The 17,560-nt window shown below is 38.4% G+C and overlaps 1 protein-coding gene across 6 annotated transcripts in view; it reads right to left on the bottom strand.

Annotated features, from left to right (window-relative positions):
- elna (elastin a) overlaps positions 1 to 14,507 on the bottom strand; it is a 47,824-nt gene extending 33,317 nt beyond the window's left edge. For 4 of the 6 annotated variants that reach the window (XM_077541688.1, XM_077541689.1, XM_077541690.1 and 1 more), the window contains exons 1-4: positions 13,772 to 14,061; positions 3,239 to 3,298; positions 1,523 to 1,618; positions 1,310 to 1,336 (exon numbers count right to left, since the gene is read on the bottom strand). In XM_077541688.1, the coding sequence (XP_077397814.1) occupies positions 1,310 to 1,336; positions 1,523 to 1,618; positions 3,239 to 3,298; positions 13,772 to 13,847 (259 nt within the window). In that variant the 5' untranslated portion in view covers positions 13,848 to 14,061. Of the gene's footprint in view, positions 1 to 1,309; positions 1,337 to 1,522; positions 1,619 to 3,238; positions 3,299 to 13,771; positions 14,062 to 14,490 lie in introns of those variants that run through there. The other 2 variants (XM_077541685.1, XM_077541686.1) reach the window with 2 other exon arrangements.
- Positions 14,508 to 17,560: the final 3,053 nt, after the last annotated feature.

Here is a 17,560-nt window from a genome sequence, read left to right as displayed (position 1 = left end):
CCTGCCAAAATCAACTTCCACTTAATGCAGCACTGGAAATGATGTCATTTACAAAAAGTGTCAACCCTGCCAATCTCGGTTGAGGGCAAGGGTGTGGCCCTCCACAGGGGCCATTCTGTTATCAGGCCCGTACGACATTTGCTTGCTTCCTTATCTGTCCGAACACATAGAGGTATGCTCAGATCGTATCAGTAAGTGCTTGCGGAAATTAAAAGCTGCTAAAGCTACCGCTGAAGTGTAGACAAAAATACGGCAATGGAAAATATTTATTGTACAGTACTGGAAAAAAAAAAGGGCTGTGGCAAATTTCAATTTGGACGTTTCCAGATATTGTGAGGGTCTGACGGTAAAAAAAAGAACACAAAAAAACAAAACACCATCAGTCCTCTGGCACCATTGTTCAGCCAGTGTGGATGTTCGCTTATACTCTGCCAATCATCACTCACGAATGCAACAGTGGTCTTGGGCAGTACAATCTCCTGTATGTAAAGCCTCACGCCCTCACCTAATCAAGATGTCTATAGTGGTCAAGCTAATGTAAACCTGCAACGCAGGGTGATAAGGGCAGCTTGGTGACAACTCCTCGAAAGGATGTTTACCTTTGTCTAGTGGCTGGGCAATGGGTGTGAGAACATAATGCAGGGTATAAAGTAAACTGCTTTACCCACCCAATATATGCACTGTAAAAGGGCGGGAATAACCGGCCAACAAAAGTACAATATTGCTGCAAAACTAATAGATCAGCTTTAAGGTCAGTGAAGAACACCATATACAGGTCATTCACTTGCCCAAATAATAAAAAATTGAAATGTGAAACAAATATACAGTATGTGCCAGACACAAGATAGGGTACTCCTACATGACCTAATGAGAGCCAATTTGTATGAGTCAATATATTAATGCTCAGTTTTGACTGACATGCTTGGAAAGATGTATTTATCAATGTTTATTGTTATAGTCCCGCGACCCTTGTGAGGAATAAGCGGTCAAGAAAATGGATGGTTGGATGGATGGATGGATGGATGGATGGATGGATGGATGGCTATTGTTATAGTGTTAAGTGGTGAAGACCTGCATTGAATCATACTGTGAGGGAAATTTTAATAGTTTGACCCCCTCATTGGAGCTAAATAAAGGTAGAAAAAAATATAAGAAAGAGGAAAAAAAACAAACATTTTCAGCAATAGGAAGAAAGTTAACAAATTTGAACACTGTAAGAATTTATTAAATCTCATTAAGTGGTGCCAGTGTAAAATGGTGGCAGTTCAGTGTACCTTTGCTCTAATATGCTTTAATTGTTTCATCTTACCTGGTTTAGGTCCTTTCCCACCTTGTCCTATAATGAGTTAAAAAAAAAAAAAAAATTGAGGTTATCGGTTACTTTAGCTCACATTTTGATGTACAATCCAACTCCACATAGTAAAGCACTAAGGATTAGATTGATTTAAAATGAATAGTATTGGCAGTGAATTTCATGACCACTGGCATTAGATTGTTAATGATTAATGAATGCTTTTCCTACCTGTTCCAAGTCCTCCAACGCCAAATCCAGTCTGGCCAACACCTCCTGGCGCAAGACCTCCTGGGCCGCCGCCTTGCCCTCCACCTCCATAACCACCTAATAGCAAGGTCAAGCACAGACCGACCAGTATGTGATCAGTATTGCTGACAATATCATTGTGTGTTGTCATTTTTATTTATTTATTTCTTTTTAGAAAACTGTGCATACTGCATGACTTAATTAATCAGGCTTGACAGCAGTGGTTGCACCATAGTTCAGTTTTATCACAATATCCTTTTAAAATATTTGTTCTCAGCTTGTACTGACATGATACTGGATCACAATATGTTTCTCCACAGTTGACCTAATTGAAGCTGAGTTTTGGTCGGAAATTGAACTTCCAAACAGAAATCCATCCATTGTTTCTATGTGAATGCGTTTTTGTTTTTTTTCCCTCTCATCACAACTAGTATGTTCTACTTTTGAGGCAACAGTGTTAACCACAAGGGCACTGAACTGCCAGTAATTTCATTCAATTCAAAATTAGTTCAAGGCACTTTTTAGGTAGAGCCTGTTTCTCTTGCAAATGTCACATGACTAAACACAAAATACAGGTGAGCCATGACTGGTTGTTACCTTTGCAACTGTGTCATTTTCAGTCAACAGCAAGTGCCAAAATGGCCGCTCTCTGAAATGGATTAAAAGTGGTGGATTTTGCTGCTTAATGCATTTTCCACAAATGTAATATTAATCAGAATGTTGCGTTTAGACTAGCGGGGGCAGATGGGAAAAAATTGACTTGGCTTCCTCCTTAAAGAAAAGCAACCATAAATTAGTAATGTAACAAACAAAAACTCTTGAGAGAGAAGCCCTTGTATGAAACCAAATCACATAAAATTTCTAGAGGGGGGAAAAAAAGCATCATTGTAATGTCTTATTCCACTCACCTGCTGCTTTAGCTGGTTTATAGCCAGGGCACTCCTCCCGTACACCATTTTAAATCAAATATCATATATTTGAGTTATGGTGTGTCTTACAGTACATGTCATGACAACATACACTTCTTACATGTTACTCAACTTTATACCTTCTTTACTGTGCTCCCATATACTGTACTTGCATGTCTACTGTCTGTTTACATAGATTGCATACAGATGTCTGTACATCTCAAATTACTGGAGCTGTATTTGTTTTGTTTTTGTATTGTTTTTTTATTTTTTTATTATTTATTTATTTTTTTATCAATCTCATCTTTCATCACTCTCCATGAACCAGGAAGTAGAATGCTCACCTCACTAACATGTAGGCAAACAAAAATGTTATGGTTCAGAGTTTATACATCCATATAGCTTTTACTGTTGGATAGTGCAAGATATAAAGAATGTCAAGTACAAACATATTATATGTCACAATGTGCGGCCAGTGCGGTTATCTGTCCTTGAAGTGTACTTCTCTTGTATAGTTTAATTGTAAACGATATATCATGAGAGGGGAAAATGAGTTTTTGTGGCTCTGCAGGATCATATCTAACATTGCCAAATCATTTCCATTACAATGTATTTCTACATTAGATTTAGTTGAACTTCACGTTCTCTTTCATGCTTTATTATTTTTAATATGTATGCGTCAGCGTAGTAAAATGCCTCATCTGCAGCAGCATAGTTGAGCGGCAACGAGTTGTGGCTGGTGAAGTTTATTATTCTTAACTATCCCAGCAGACTTGGGAGCCTTTGTTACCTGGATAGAATCCAGTTCCTGGTCCAGTGCCTATCCCTGCACCAGGTGGTACATACACGCCTGCAACACACAGTAGAAAAGCAAAAGGTCATATTTGGTCACCTGCACGTATTCACCTAAAAGTTATAGATTGCAACGATTGAAAGTTTTTACTGCAAATCTGGTAACAGAATATCTTATGACCATTCAATGACCCCGTTTATTATCCACACATTCCCAAACACGTTTATCATTTTTGAAACATTAAAATGAAGTTGATCTCAGGTCATGACTGTGGCAGGCTTACATTGAAAATGAACAGCTCCTGTGAAGATCAAGATAAAAACGTTTGTATCAAAATGAGACCAAGTTCAGGAGAAAATTAGAGTTTTCATTTAGATGAGGTATTGAGTCATTTCAGAGTTCCACAGTCAACCCCCGAAGCCCCCACCTGCAGCACCCCGGGCCTCCTTTTTCATCTAATTCCTTCGAGGGTCACAGGAACAACAACAGGAATAAAAGAATGGGAGAATGAAAAAAAAAAGAACTTCCTTTATTATGGGACAGCTAAGGACAAAATCCGAAGGGACTGGTGAGCTCAGCCCCATGTTACAATGTTACAGTATATGTTGTGAGGAAGAAAGCTGGTTTGTATCACTACAAACAACAATACAATGGAGAGAATTGTACTGAGAGGAACACAGTGAATTTGTTTAATAGTCCTTTACATACATGCGCTAGGAGGCCAATTAATTAAAAGCACATGTCAAAGGCGTTTGTGTGTGTTTATTAACACATACTGTGTGAACGCGACGCTTTGTGCTCCGCCTGCATGGACACTGGGGGAGTGCAAGAACATTACAAAGCATTAGTGTCTGAACCAGCAAAATGAAAATGTATGACATAAGCCACCGAAAAGTGCCAGAAGAAAAATCCAAAAATGTAAACATGATCCAAGGCACCGCAGCAGGCTTTCACTAATACGTTGTGAAGTATTTAATGTTTCTGCCATAATAACATCAATATTCTTTTTATTGTTACAGTTGTGGTTAGAACAAAAATGTTAACACTTAAGAGGTCGAATATTGAAGTGCCTAACATAAAACTAGACTGAGAAGTTTGCGGTGTGAAGAAACTATAACATACATTGGACATTATTATAATGAGAAAATAATGTTTTTGTTACACCTGAAGACGTTATTCTTATAGGCACCAAAATGAGTGCGCATACAGTCAAAAGTTTGGACGCACTTGCTCATAGTTTGAGCGAGAAATCTATTTTGTTAAATTAGTTGTATTTTATAGTGCTATTTTTATGACCAATTTAACAAAATTACCTTATTTAAAAAAAATCACACACTTGTATTCCACAAGATAGGCACACATGCAATCTAAGGAGTTGCAATACGAACTGTAGCGCATATTCTGCCGCTACATAGATCATAATGTTCAGTTTAACCATATATAAAGCCTGATCCATGAAACGTATTAGAGAAATTCAGATTTTTTTGTAACGTATTTTTTTTGAACAAACAAAACATTTTTTTTTTTGAAAATCAACTTCAATATGGCAGCACAGTGATGACTAGTTAGCATGTCCACCTCCCAGTACTGAGCACTCGGGTTCGAGTCCAGGCTCCGGCATTCCTGGGTGGAGTTTGCATGTTCTCCCCGTACCTGCGTGGGTCTCCGGTCTCCTCCCACATTCTAAAGACATGCATGGCAGGTTAATTGGGTGCTCCGAATTCTCCCTAGGTGTGCTTGTGAGTGTGGATGGTTGTTCATCTCTACTGCCCAAAGCCAGCTGAGATAGGCGCCGGCACCCCCCGCGACCCTTGTGAGAAATAAGCGGTCAAGAAAATGGATGGATGGATGAACTTCCACATATGACTTTTGATTTTTGTCATATTTGATACATCTGGTCACAATACTTAAATTTGTACATTTATAACTGTCAAAAATATAATAATAAACAGACATCTCAAACATATTAGTAATTCCAAAAATCAGGAAAAAAATAAAAAATTCACACTATTGATAAGTATAGGTGTCTCTCTTTTCTTAATTGGGGCGATCATCCAAGGTCGCTGGAAAATCCATCAGATGGGTTATACTGCCCTCTAATGGATTATCCGTGCAATGCATGTGTCAGATCATATACGTCAGGGTTTTAACAGGAAATAAATATATATGTATATATATATATATATATATATATATATATATATATATATATATATATATATATATATATATATATATATATACTCATGAAATAGAGGGGTCAAAATGTCTTGTATTTAATATGATACGTTTGGCTTTATTGGATATGTTAATGACTCTAGGAGGTCCCTGAACTTTTTGTTAAAAAGATATCTATTGACTAAGGTTTAAAAAAAATAAAACCTTAAATATTTTTCAAATCTTAAAAATTGTTCAATAAACATACACTTAAATATATTCAACAATGTTAAGAGTTGTAGTTTGTATTTTTTTTATTTTGACGCCAATATTTTCCCAATTAGTGAAAATGAATATCGAGGCCAAACATCTGTTATCAGCCTACTTGTAAGTGCTATTGGTATCGGCCCTGAAAAAACATTGGTCTATTGCTAATCTAGATTATACAGGTGTATCTAAAGTTTGAGAAATGTTTTTTGTGTGTGTGTCTTTAGTGTGAGTGCCACTGCCACTATGACAGATGTGTCAGGTGCAGGTACCACCCAAGCAGGGTGGAGAGGTTGTTCCGTCATCACACAATCAGAAGGATTTCCTGTCTGGGCTTTGCTCGCGAGGTAAAAGGGAATGCGTATGCCCCGGTTTTCGCCTGGTTGTGGGCTACTGTGCCATTTTAGCAGAGGGCAGCAAGTCCACCGTCTACCACCGTGTGACCTCATTTACATCAGATTGTATTTGATCTACTTCCTCACAACGCTATTGCACAGTTGCATTGCTTGGGAGTTACCTTTGAACCTTATTTCTGCTTAAATTCATAATGTTGAGGGAAAACGATTTGACCACTTAAGACAAAATTCCCACTGGTGATCTTATCTGGAAGTTATTGGAGAGTTGTAAGGGCCATATTACTCATATGCTTTTGGGCCATGCTGGCCTAAATATCTTGGTGAGGCTTAGAGAAATATGTTATGAGGCTAAGTACTTGTAGTTTAGTTTTTTTTGATAAGTTCTTTTATTATTATTGTTTTAATTTTATCTCAACTGTTGAAAACTAGCTTAAATTGTTACTTCAAAAACAAAAAAATGGCCACAACAAGTAGACTACTCACCAGTGTCTAGGTGGCAATGATCATTTCAATCAACCAACAACACATGCACACTCACAACAACAAATTTAATGGTTCTTATTAAAGTGTGATTAGACAATCTGCTAACTAATTTTGGCTCAGACTTTTCTGTGTGGAGTTTATTTGCTTGTGTACTCATATGCATGCTAAGTTAATGTAAGACTCTAACTTGTGAGCATGGGTGTTTGTTTGTTGTTTATATATGTCGTGTGACTTGACTGGCAACCAAACTTGGATATACGCGGGATCAAGTCCAAAGTTAGCTGGGTGGGTTGCACTCAATTTATAACTAACTGAGAATATGTTTTACGTGATATGGCAGCTACATGAGGTATATTCACGGGTCTACATACTGACTAGCAAAAGGGTTAGGAAATTGCAAGTCACAACTTGCTTTGTTTCTGAATCAACTCATGGCAATGACGTTTTTTTTCCCACAGTGCCTCCCGTGTTAATGACAGTTTTCACAATTGCTCTTTGTGACTTTTAAGAGTGCACTTTTTTTTGCTTCGTTTAAACAAACTAGCGAGTAATGGGCTATTTCCACCACCCAGTGCTGCGGTTGCGCAATAACTGTTCATAGCTCAAGAGGTGATGGAACAGTTTACATGTTGCTTTAAAAAAAAAAACAACAACTTGAGAAAACACATGCGCATTGCTTACACAGGCGACCTCACAAAAGTTAATAACAGCATTTTTTTTATTTGTTTCGGCCAAATCCATGCACAATCAATAAGCCTCAAGTTCACGTCATTTGGAAACGTAACACATGACACTTGCTCTATGCAAATTTTTTTGTCAAGTACCCATTTTGGACAGCAGTCACAGTAAATCTCTCAAAACAGATCAACAGCATGATCAAATAAACAGTGTGGATCCTGGCACCCTAGCATTATCAAGCATGTGACAACTGTCCTGTCCTACTATCTTGTCACTACTTTCCCTGCCTGCTGGATGAGGAGGGGTGACAGTGTGAGGAACATGTAATGTTCAAACAATGTACGCACCCATCTTATCGTGACACTCTAATCTGACGCGACATTCTGACAGATCATCAGTGTGAGCTATGCATTGGAAAAGCAGATGTCATGGGGGTGTTCAGGTGATTCGGCGGGTTGGCTTTAAGGGTGGCTGCATTGGACCGACTTTATACATTCAACATATCAAAGGTATTACATTTCATAATTTGACCGAAATAAAATACTATTTCAATAAATTGAGAGGTGACCAGCGAACATAAACAGATCATGTGTGACTTTTGAGGTTCCACCGTGTCATGATTCTTATACTTTCTTGTACTTGAAGGGATGACAGAAATACTCACAAAGGTAAACAACTACTGTAATATTTTATCACTGCGTTTACATTTAGTAATAAACAGAAACTACTAATAGAAACTGGTACAGAAAAAAGGTAATATTGGGTAACAATAGCAGAAAAGTAACTTAACATTAGAAACGCATGCAGATGTCGACCCCGGTTTTTACCGGTCTTTGTACCGCAGAGATTTGCTGTAATTTAGCTTTTCCGTGGCTGTGTTCTTTGGGTAGATTTGTGTATGTGTAATTTCAATGATGTCCAGCTTGTAATGATCAGGTGTATCCAATATCTTTTTTACTTACACAGTGCTCACATCGGCAGATATCTGATTGTTTTTAATTAGTTTTTTTTTTTTTAAATCAGATTTTTATACACATACAATTGAGACCTGATTTGGATCTGAGGATATACAATTTCATGCGTTCATTTTTTATGCGCACATTGCCATTACTCACATCTGAACTGGGCCATACAAAATCTGAACTGTCTGACTGGAACCTTGTTGAGTAATGCCTCCACTGATTGGGAAGCTAAATGTGGGAATTTAATCATTACTGTTTCATAGTTGGCTCTGACAAAAGAATAAGCCATGGTTGAATTGATCAGAACCAAACATGTGAAATTACTTGAAGCAAGTGGAATGCACAAATTACATTGGTTTATATAATTTAGAATGCTTTTGAAAGATATTCTTGTAACTTCTCTCAAAATAATCAGCAAAGCTTTGTGACTATAGCCTAAAAGCATTGTATAGTGTGGGAATACAATTATGTTTACTGTACTGTATGTAAATTAAAAAAATAAAACGTGTGTTTTAAACCCAGGCCCAGACACTATAACTAGAAACTATAACGCACCATAAAAACAGCCAAATCCAAACCACTGGTGTGAACCCTGCAACACCTTTCACAGTAGTCATGGTGGCAAGAAAATCTAGTTGCCAAAATGTTAATGACTTCTGGCTACTGCTGTCGAGTCTTCAGCCAGAGGACATTAGCTTTAATGTAAAACTGAATGCTGTGTCAACTTTACCAGGACTTACCCAGTTCAGAACGAGAGCCAGGCAAACATAAATGTTCATAACAGTTCTTTCACAATGACGAAGCCAAATCATTCAAGGCTTTAAAGCCGGCTCCTGGCCACAGGAGTGAAGTCACAGAGCCTCTCAACGTCATCAAACTGAAATGCCTTTGTAAATGCAGCACGAGAAGGCAGGAGAGCGAAACCTGTATCGTGATCTCTGATGATGGTTTCTCTGATTGCACAGTGGACCTGAAGAGCACTGTGATCCCAGTGCATCACTTGAATCCAATAACTTCACCTCTCACGCGAGCCAAAATTGGATCGAGATGTGGATTCACAAGTCTCTATCAATAAAGCCTGAAGCACTGCTGACCTTGGGAATCAAGATTTGGGAATCAACCAGAAGTCCTGAGCTAATGTTGGAATCCCTCACATTTTTGGACTGCAAGGCTATGCCGTAAATCTCCATTGATTGGTTTAAATGAGCCAAAGTAACTTCCAGTAGTGAGAAACTAGCCCAAATGCAATTAGGATAGTGAAGTCACCAAACTCCCATTTTCCCTTTTGTCCACTCAATTGTCCACTATGCAAACCGTACTGAACTAATGGAACTGTAGTTTGTCCACGCTAAACATGAACATGAGAGACACTTGACTGATTTTTTTTTTTTTTTTTAGTGTCCTCATTTGAAAATTATTCTAATGGATTACACACACAAAAAAAATCACAACTTATTTCTACAAAACAGCATAGAGGGGAGGCATGTGCACATGTCATTTTGATGAAGGGATATATAATAAGACCTCAGCGGCGTGGCTCAGTGGTAGAGTAGTCATTTCCCAACGAAGAGGTTGTGGGTTCGATCCCACGCCATTGCGATCACGTAGAAGTATCTATGAGCAAGACACTCATCCCCCAGTTGCTCCTGTTGCTGCGTCATCAGTAGGTGAATGAGTAGTTGAATGTAAAGCACTTTGAGGGCCTTATAAGGTGGAAAAGCGCTATATAAATGAAGTGCCATTTACGAAACACTCAAGACTAGACTTCCTGACACGAAAATTAAGTTGTGTCCATTTTTATGCTGATCGCAATCTACTTTCTGTTACCAAAATATCAGCTGTGTCGGAGGCAAGGCAGCACAGAGCGGCGGAACGCCCAGTGATGCGCAACACGGTTCCAAACATGGTAGACTAGCCTTGCGCCAGCAAAAGAATGAAGTCACGCCCGTTTTTATGTCAAGCGCACGTGCACATGCCTACGAAAATTTGCCTTTTTTTGTTTCCCATTCTTTTTACTTTCCTCAACACTGCCCAACCACATAACATAAATAATCACACAAGCTGAAATCATATCTGAGATGTGTTAGAATATATAATAATGGGTTTTAGTAAACATTATTTTTTTTCTTTTCAGTATGGCCCTTAACTCCATCTTATGCCCTAAAGATTGAAGGTTTACATCATGATGTTTGCATATGTCCAAGAATTGGTTAGGATTGTCAGCATTAATGTAGGAATAATAATAATGGAATACATTACTGTAAATACATACTTTATCATGAGAATTCTACAACTGAAAAGTCAAATATAATTATTGCGTCCATGGTTTAAAATTACTCCTAGTAGCTTTTCTTTTCTTCAGTCTCACGGAGTCTGTGTAAATAGTTCAACTTTCTGTTGAACACTGGACTGGAATAATTATACATGTTAAAAAAAACTTTGTTGGCAGGTTTTTTAATTGACTTGCCAAATCTACCTGATACTTTGTATTTGTGATGCAAACAAATACTGTCTTCAGTCCCAGCATATGGTTTTCTAACAAGACAGTGGACATATTTATTAACAAATCCTTTCCCAGTTGTTTCCCCGGGGACCATAAATCATTTACACTTGTCGATGGAAAACATTCAGACGTGCCTTTCGCTCGATCATAATTCAAGCAAGTGCAAGTGTTGTGAGCACATGAAACGAGTCCAATTGAGTTCTAATAATGTTCATGTTATTCATAGATACTTGACCCTATGACTAGGCTCAGTGATTTTTCCCCCATTACATTTAGTGCACACACAGATGGAGTTGGTTTGACAGCCGTATAATGTTATGGATGGATTTAATATAGATTTTGAGCAAGTTCAGTCAATACTGATAATTACTGCCCTATATGACCTGCTCCATAGTGTGATGAGAAACCCGTGCTGGAATCGAGGCAGCCATTTTACAGGAAAAGAAACATTATAAGGACGACTGACTTTCTCTTAGAGGCTAACAATTTAATTTCTCTACATCTGAAATGCCACTAGGACCCGAAAAGGATGAGGACAAGCATTGAGAGAGCGCAAACCTCCGTCAAGGAAGCTATGTTTCCAGATAATCCTTACAATCCTGTTGGGAAAGGGAGGGACCACCATAATTCTGTGTGAAAAATGCTTGATGATTGATGAGCTCCAAATTTAATGGTTCCTTTCTTGGCACATGCATCATACCTCCACTGAGATGAGTGAAAAACATCCAGCTCAAAACAGATGCTGAAATATGACATTTGAGTTATACTAATAAAATGAGTGCAGTACAGTTTGGTTTGAACTATTGTGTTTCGATGTGATGTGGCTGTTTTTCAGTGGTGGGCTGACACAGACAGAAAGCTCAACCAAATCAGAGTAGTGTAAAAAGGGATGAAAAGTAAACTCACAGCCTGAGTGAGAGTGGGAGGAAAGGCATGCACACACAATGTCTTTCTCTGTCTGAAACAGATAAGCCGTAAAGTCAAACGGTTCTTGAAATGAAGCCTTTAAAAAGGCATGTATTTACTTTGTGGTGGTTTTACATTTAATTGATTCTTAGTAGACTCAAGCTATCAATAAGGACACTCATATTCTCCCTGTGTCCATCTGGCTGGGAGTCCACCAAGGACACACTGTCTCGCCCACGTGTTGTCGCTACACACATGGTCTACATACACTGTCTGCATATGTGTATGTCTGAGGTGAATACCCACAATGGTGTTTAGTTTAGACCGAAAATGTGGGTTTACACAAGAATACTGCTGAAGAAAGTATTGCATATATGACAGCATGTGGAGCAGCTGTTGCTTCTGTTTAACATCAAATTGGTGATAAAACAGTCAATGAGACAGCTGGTTGTTGCGATAGAGAGAGCACGAAAAGAAGTAAGAGATAGCAGCCAGACGTCTTTCTATTTGTGACCATGTGGTGAAATTTTGTTTGAACGTGAGCCCTTTAAGTACACTTGCACAACCAAATGAGATCCAATACAAGAGCGATTCACCTTTAAATAAGATAATGATTGGTTTTGAGTCACTGATGATGTCACCTGACTTGTGTGTGGCTATGTGTTCTACACTCTACCATTCTGCCAAAATCAGGTGGGATAGGTTCTAGCTCCCTGTGAGCCTGAACAGGATAAGCTGTACCAAAATTGACACTTTCAACAATGTTTATTATTGATGTGGGACAGTAATTGTAGACTGCAATAACAATAAAAATTCTAAGTTGCAGTCTGCAGGACTGGCACAAATAATCGGCCCTAGGATTTTGACTTAGGCCCGCTGGCCCAGCCCGAGTCCTGACCACACTTGGCTACCACTGATGTTTATTGGTTCAGTTTACTCTCTATATTGTAAATGGATTCATGGGCTGCTCCTTCTAAATTGTGGGCCGGTCTCCCGGGTTAAAAGGAGGAAAATAATAATTGAATAGCAACCCATGTGCCCCCAAAACAACAGCCCACCGGGCATCTGCCCTCTATGCCAGATGACCAGTCCAGCCCTGCCTATATGATGCAGTGCAAGTGTGTACACTGCAAACTTTAACCATACTAATAAACGTGTTAAATGAACATCTCTTGAAAATTGTCAATCAAAACAACATTACCATCTGTTCTAAGGCAATATTTCTGATCCAACTCATTTCATTATGCAGGTGTATATAATATTGTGCTCGCGTACAGTTGTAATTACATCATCCATGGAGTCAAAGAGTATTAATCTGCAATTTCAAATGGGAAAGTGAGGCAGGAAATTCACTATGGAGACACCTTACATAGAGTAAGAACTTAGAATGGTTTGGATTATGACTTTAGTTGCATGTGAGACAAAAACTGCTTTTTACAAAATCTAAGACATTTCTCTCTAACTCAGGATGACACTTCTTTGGATGGATCCTACAGTAATTCACCTAGCATGCTTGAAGTAAACAGTGTGACACACTTTGCAAGCATGCAGAGATAATTTCTTTATTAGAGTGGTGAGACAGAGTTTTGGATTGTTGTCAAAGGTCTTTGCTTGGAAATCATTCAGCACTCTTGTTATCAGAGCATACTTTGAGATGAACACAGGCTTTTATAGACACACGTTACACCTTGTTCCAAAATGGAGGGAACGAAATAAGAAGATGTGAAATATAGTCAGTTTTGTAGGTAACAAAATGTTAATCGCAACAATCTGCGAATGAGTGATGTTTTATTGTGTTTAGCATACCTATTAAAGCAAAGACAAGGCCAGGAAACCACTGACCTCCATCTCCAACTTATTAGAAATGTGTATATGGATGCCCTGCCAAGAATGAAGTATTAACAAGAATGCGCTCCTCAACGGAGGTTTGGTTTCACAACTACCCAGGGATTCAAGTATACTGAACATAAGACAAAAAAAAACAAAAAACAAAACATCAATGTAGATAAATGCTAAAAATGATTATAATTACATGCATTTAAATTAGAATTAAGAAACAACCAAATAATTTGTCAGTTGAAAAACAGTTGTTTTTCTCCTAAAAACAGAATAAAAAATTTCTCCCTATATTAAAAAGGGCAAACATCACAATCTTTGCACCTGCTCTTGCACAGGCATGTGCAGCTAAGAGTTCCATTGACCTGTGACACATGCTTACCTCCTTGCAGAGTGGGCTGAATCGCTGCTACGAGGAAGAGTCCATGGAGGAGCAGCCGAACCTTTCCGTTAGCCATCTCGCTCCCAAATGAACCACCCCTCTCCAGATGAGCTGGTTTTATTCTCCGCTACCTAATTAACACAAGTTGAGCAGTGGTGAGGAAAAAAGGAGAACGATATGGGATTCAAAGACGGCAATAGCTCAGTTTTAATGGATCACTTTGCTTTTTTCCCTCCTCCCTGTCTGTTGTTGCTGTTTTTATTCTGGTCACTCTTGCCAGCAGCACTAGTGCTGTTGCCAGCAAGGACAGGGGGGTGGAGGGGGGGTGGAGGGCTAGGGAAAGAGACACATTTTGTGGGAGAGAGAAAGTCCCCCATCAAGAAGGAATTGAACTATTTGCCAAACACTTGCTTGGATACAAAGCATACTTATCTGAGAGCGTCAGCTACAAGAATGAGGAGCAGCGACCCGCACCGCCTGAAAATTACCTCTCGAAACGGCTTTACATTGTCAGCCAGTTTGATTTGTCGTGTTAACATTTGTTACTAGGGAAAAGTAACTAAATACAAGATATTATGAAGTCACTTTCGGCACGAGGACGCAGCAATCAGAGGGACACAGTGACTGGCAGTGCATATGTGAAAAACCGTCGTGGAGGTACTGAGGACACGATTGGCATCAAACACAGATAAGAATGCCAAAATGAATGAAACACCAACCTGCCTGTCTGTAATCCTGAGTCAGTTTCCTAAAGTAATGGCAACTGTCAGTCTGGTAACAACAATCATAAGTTGAAGCAGCAGAGTTTTAGTCCATTGTGATATTTAAAAGACTCGAGAGACTGTCTGACAACGGAGCAGAGCATAAACACATTGTGCCTGTGAATCATTTCTAAAGCACAGTGTGCAATGTGATGCCAGAACATGACGACCTGCGTGTGGATCACAAGCCACCAGTATCACCGAAATCAACCAAGGGAATGATTTGGGCAGTTGGATGGCTATTGAGGGAGAAGGTAGCCTACAATCATCCCCACATTTTACACTCTTGATTTCTTTTAAGGAAAATGTGGTTGGGTGCGTATCACATCTCGGCACCAGAGGGCGTTGTCTCTCAAATTGTGGTACAGAAATTTACGTGAATGCCGTTAGGGCTTATCTACATTTCTCTGGATTAGGGTTATTATAGTTTTGAAATTTGCATTTTAGTTCGTTTTTATTTCATTTTGAGTTTTGTTTTTTAAATTTAGATAGTTTTACCGTATTTTCACGACTATAAGGCGCACCTTCAATGAATGACATACGGTATTTTAAAACGTTTTCCATATATAAGGCACTACAGTAGAGGCTGGGGTTACGTTATGCATTCTTTAGATGGTGCTGCGTTAAAGGGAATGTCAACAAAACAGTCAGATAGGTCAGTCAAAATTTATTAATAGATTACAAACCAGCTTTCTGACAACTCCATTCACTCCCAAAAATGAATAAACAGCTGTTTTATTATTTTCCCTAAGGTAAAGTATTAGTATTAGCTAGCGATCCAAGATGGCGGGATCTTCACCGATCGTGCAGGGTCACCGATAGCGTCTTGAAGCGAGACCTGTTGCGGCTCAATATTGATCCATATATAAGGCGCACTGGATTATGAGGCTCATGGTCAGCTTTTGAAAAAAATGAAAGCTTTTAGATGCGCCTTATAGTGTGAAAATACGGTAATTAGTTTTCAGGGTAGTTCTGTTAGTTTTTATTAGTTTTAGTTATTTAAAAAAATGCTTAGTTTTAGTTAGTTTTCATTTCAGTATTTTCGTTTTTTTTTAAGTGTATTACTTGTGCGCAATATTTAATAAACACCATAGTAAATGCAAAGACTAAAACGAAGGACATTTCACTATAATTATAGTTAGTTTTAGTTCGTTCTGTAAACATAAAATTTACTTTTAGTTTTCGTTTATATTTTATTTCGTTAACCAAATTGTTTTTTGAATTTTAATTTGCATTTGTTAATTTTCATTAACTAAAATAACCTTGCTCTGGATTAAGACTATTGTATTTAAATTGAGGGTTTTCTAAGCTTTTGCAATTGAATTTGTAACAAAACAACCCAGAAAAATGTAAAAGGGAAAACTATAGTTCATAGATTCTTAGCTAGCTAACTAATTGTCACACAGTTGTTAGCCTTGCTGCTAGGAAAAAATTACAATTGGGTTGCTCATCACATCATATGGGGTTGGCTTTGGGTTGATTGTGAATTTTGCCAACATGTGCTGGTTATCATATGTGACAATAATTCACGGTGAAATTACGAATCCTATTAAGAAAGATGGGCAGAAATTTTACACAGAAGATAAAAAAGGCCCTGACTCCACCAGATGTCATGATGAGAGCAGTCAGTGAGCTGAAATTAAATTCGTTAAAAGCTTCATACTGAGCATTACCAAGGATTTATATATAAATTACAGATTATTGCCAAGATATTGCTTAAAAATAAATAAGCAGGAGGTTGTTGATGGTGTAGTTCACTCATCCCTGGGCTAATGTCAAAAGATGATTTGTTTTCAGTCAGGAGCAAAAACACCAGCTGAAGGAACAGATTGCTGGCATCGGGCCATAACTTCATAAATCACAATTTGGTGAAATTCACTTTTTTTTTTTTTTTTTCCTTAAAAAATCTATACTAACGGTTAGTGCACATGCGTGGGTGTTATTTATTTATTTATTTCTTTATTTATTTCTTTATTTAATTTATTACAAATTACCCAGGGCACACTGGAGAGACTACGTCTCTCGGCTGGGAACGGCTTGGGATCCCGCCGGTGGAGCTGGTTGAAGTGCCTTGGGAGAGGGAAGTCTGGGTTTCCCTCCTAAAGCTGCTGCCCCCGCTACCCAACCTCAGATAAGCGGTAGAAGATAGATGGTGGATGGATGGATGGATGGATGGATGGATGGATGGATGGATGGATGGATGGATGGATGGATGGATATTACAAATTACTGACTGATCTGAAGTGATGAAAATGGCATGCACACTTTGATGATGTAATGTTAATGGTTGAACAAATGTGCCATTTTTGGACTTTTCTAAAAAGTGACTATTTTAGAGTTACACGGTTTCAGCCCGACTCCAGCGATACAAAACTTTGTTTTGGTCTTTATGTGGTACCATACAGATACATTTCCTATTCATGTTCCTTGTACATTTTAAGTTAAACTGTATTAAATATTTAAACTTCAATTTTGTCTTACAATTTCTAAAAGAAAACTGACGATTAATAGACGATTAACTACTGTAATGTAAGGTGGAATGTAAAAATACCACTTTCAAAAATTTACAGTGTATTTCAAGATTTAGATGCCATTTGCACTTGCTAAAGCAGCATTGCGTCATATGGCACAGCCATTCCAAACAACACAACTACAGACTCAAAAACCTTGCGTTAGTTAATACCACAGTGCTGACTAGAATGTTATTGTCCATATTTTTGCTATCATTTTGGGTCTTAAAATAGAAGAGACAGAGTAGAGATACATTTTACTGGCGAATGCCGCAGACAAAGTCATTACTCCAACTGACACAAATCTGACAGAGCTGCATGTTGCACAAAAGCTAATGGGATGTGCTTTCCAAGATACACAGTATTCGTCATGGTAGTGGCATCCGCTGTTAGCGTGCTTACTTCCTCATGCTGATTTATGTAAAGTTGGGCCAAAACTCAGCTGTTCAGACTAAACACAAAGTATGTTCTACGTGATTATGAGGTGAGAACTCATGTAGTTAATCTCATGAAGAAAC

Source organism: Festucalex cinctus, chromosome 13, assembly GCF_051991245.1.
Source record: "Festucalex cinctus isolate MCC-2025b chromosome 13, RoL_Fcin_1.0, whole genome shotgun sequence".
NCBI classification, from domain to species: Eukaryota; Metazoa; Chordata; class Actinopteri; order Syngnathiformes; family Syngnathidae; genus Festucalex; species Festucalex cinctus.
The sequence above is the reverse complement of the archived record's forward strand: the minus strand, read 5'-3'. Positions and strand labels throughout refer to the sequence as shown.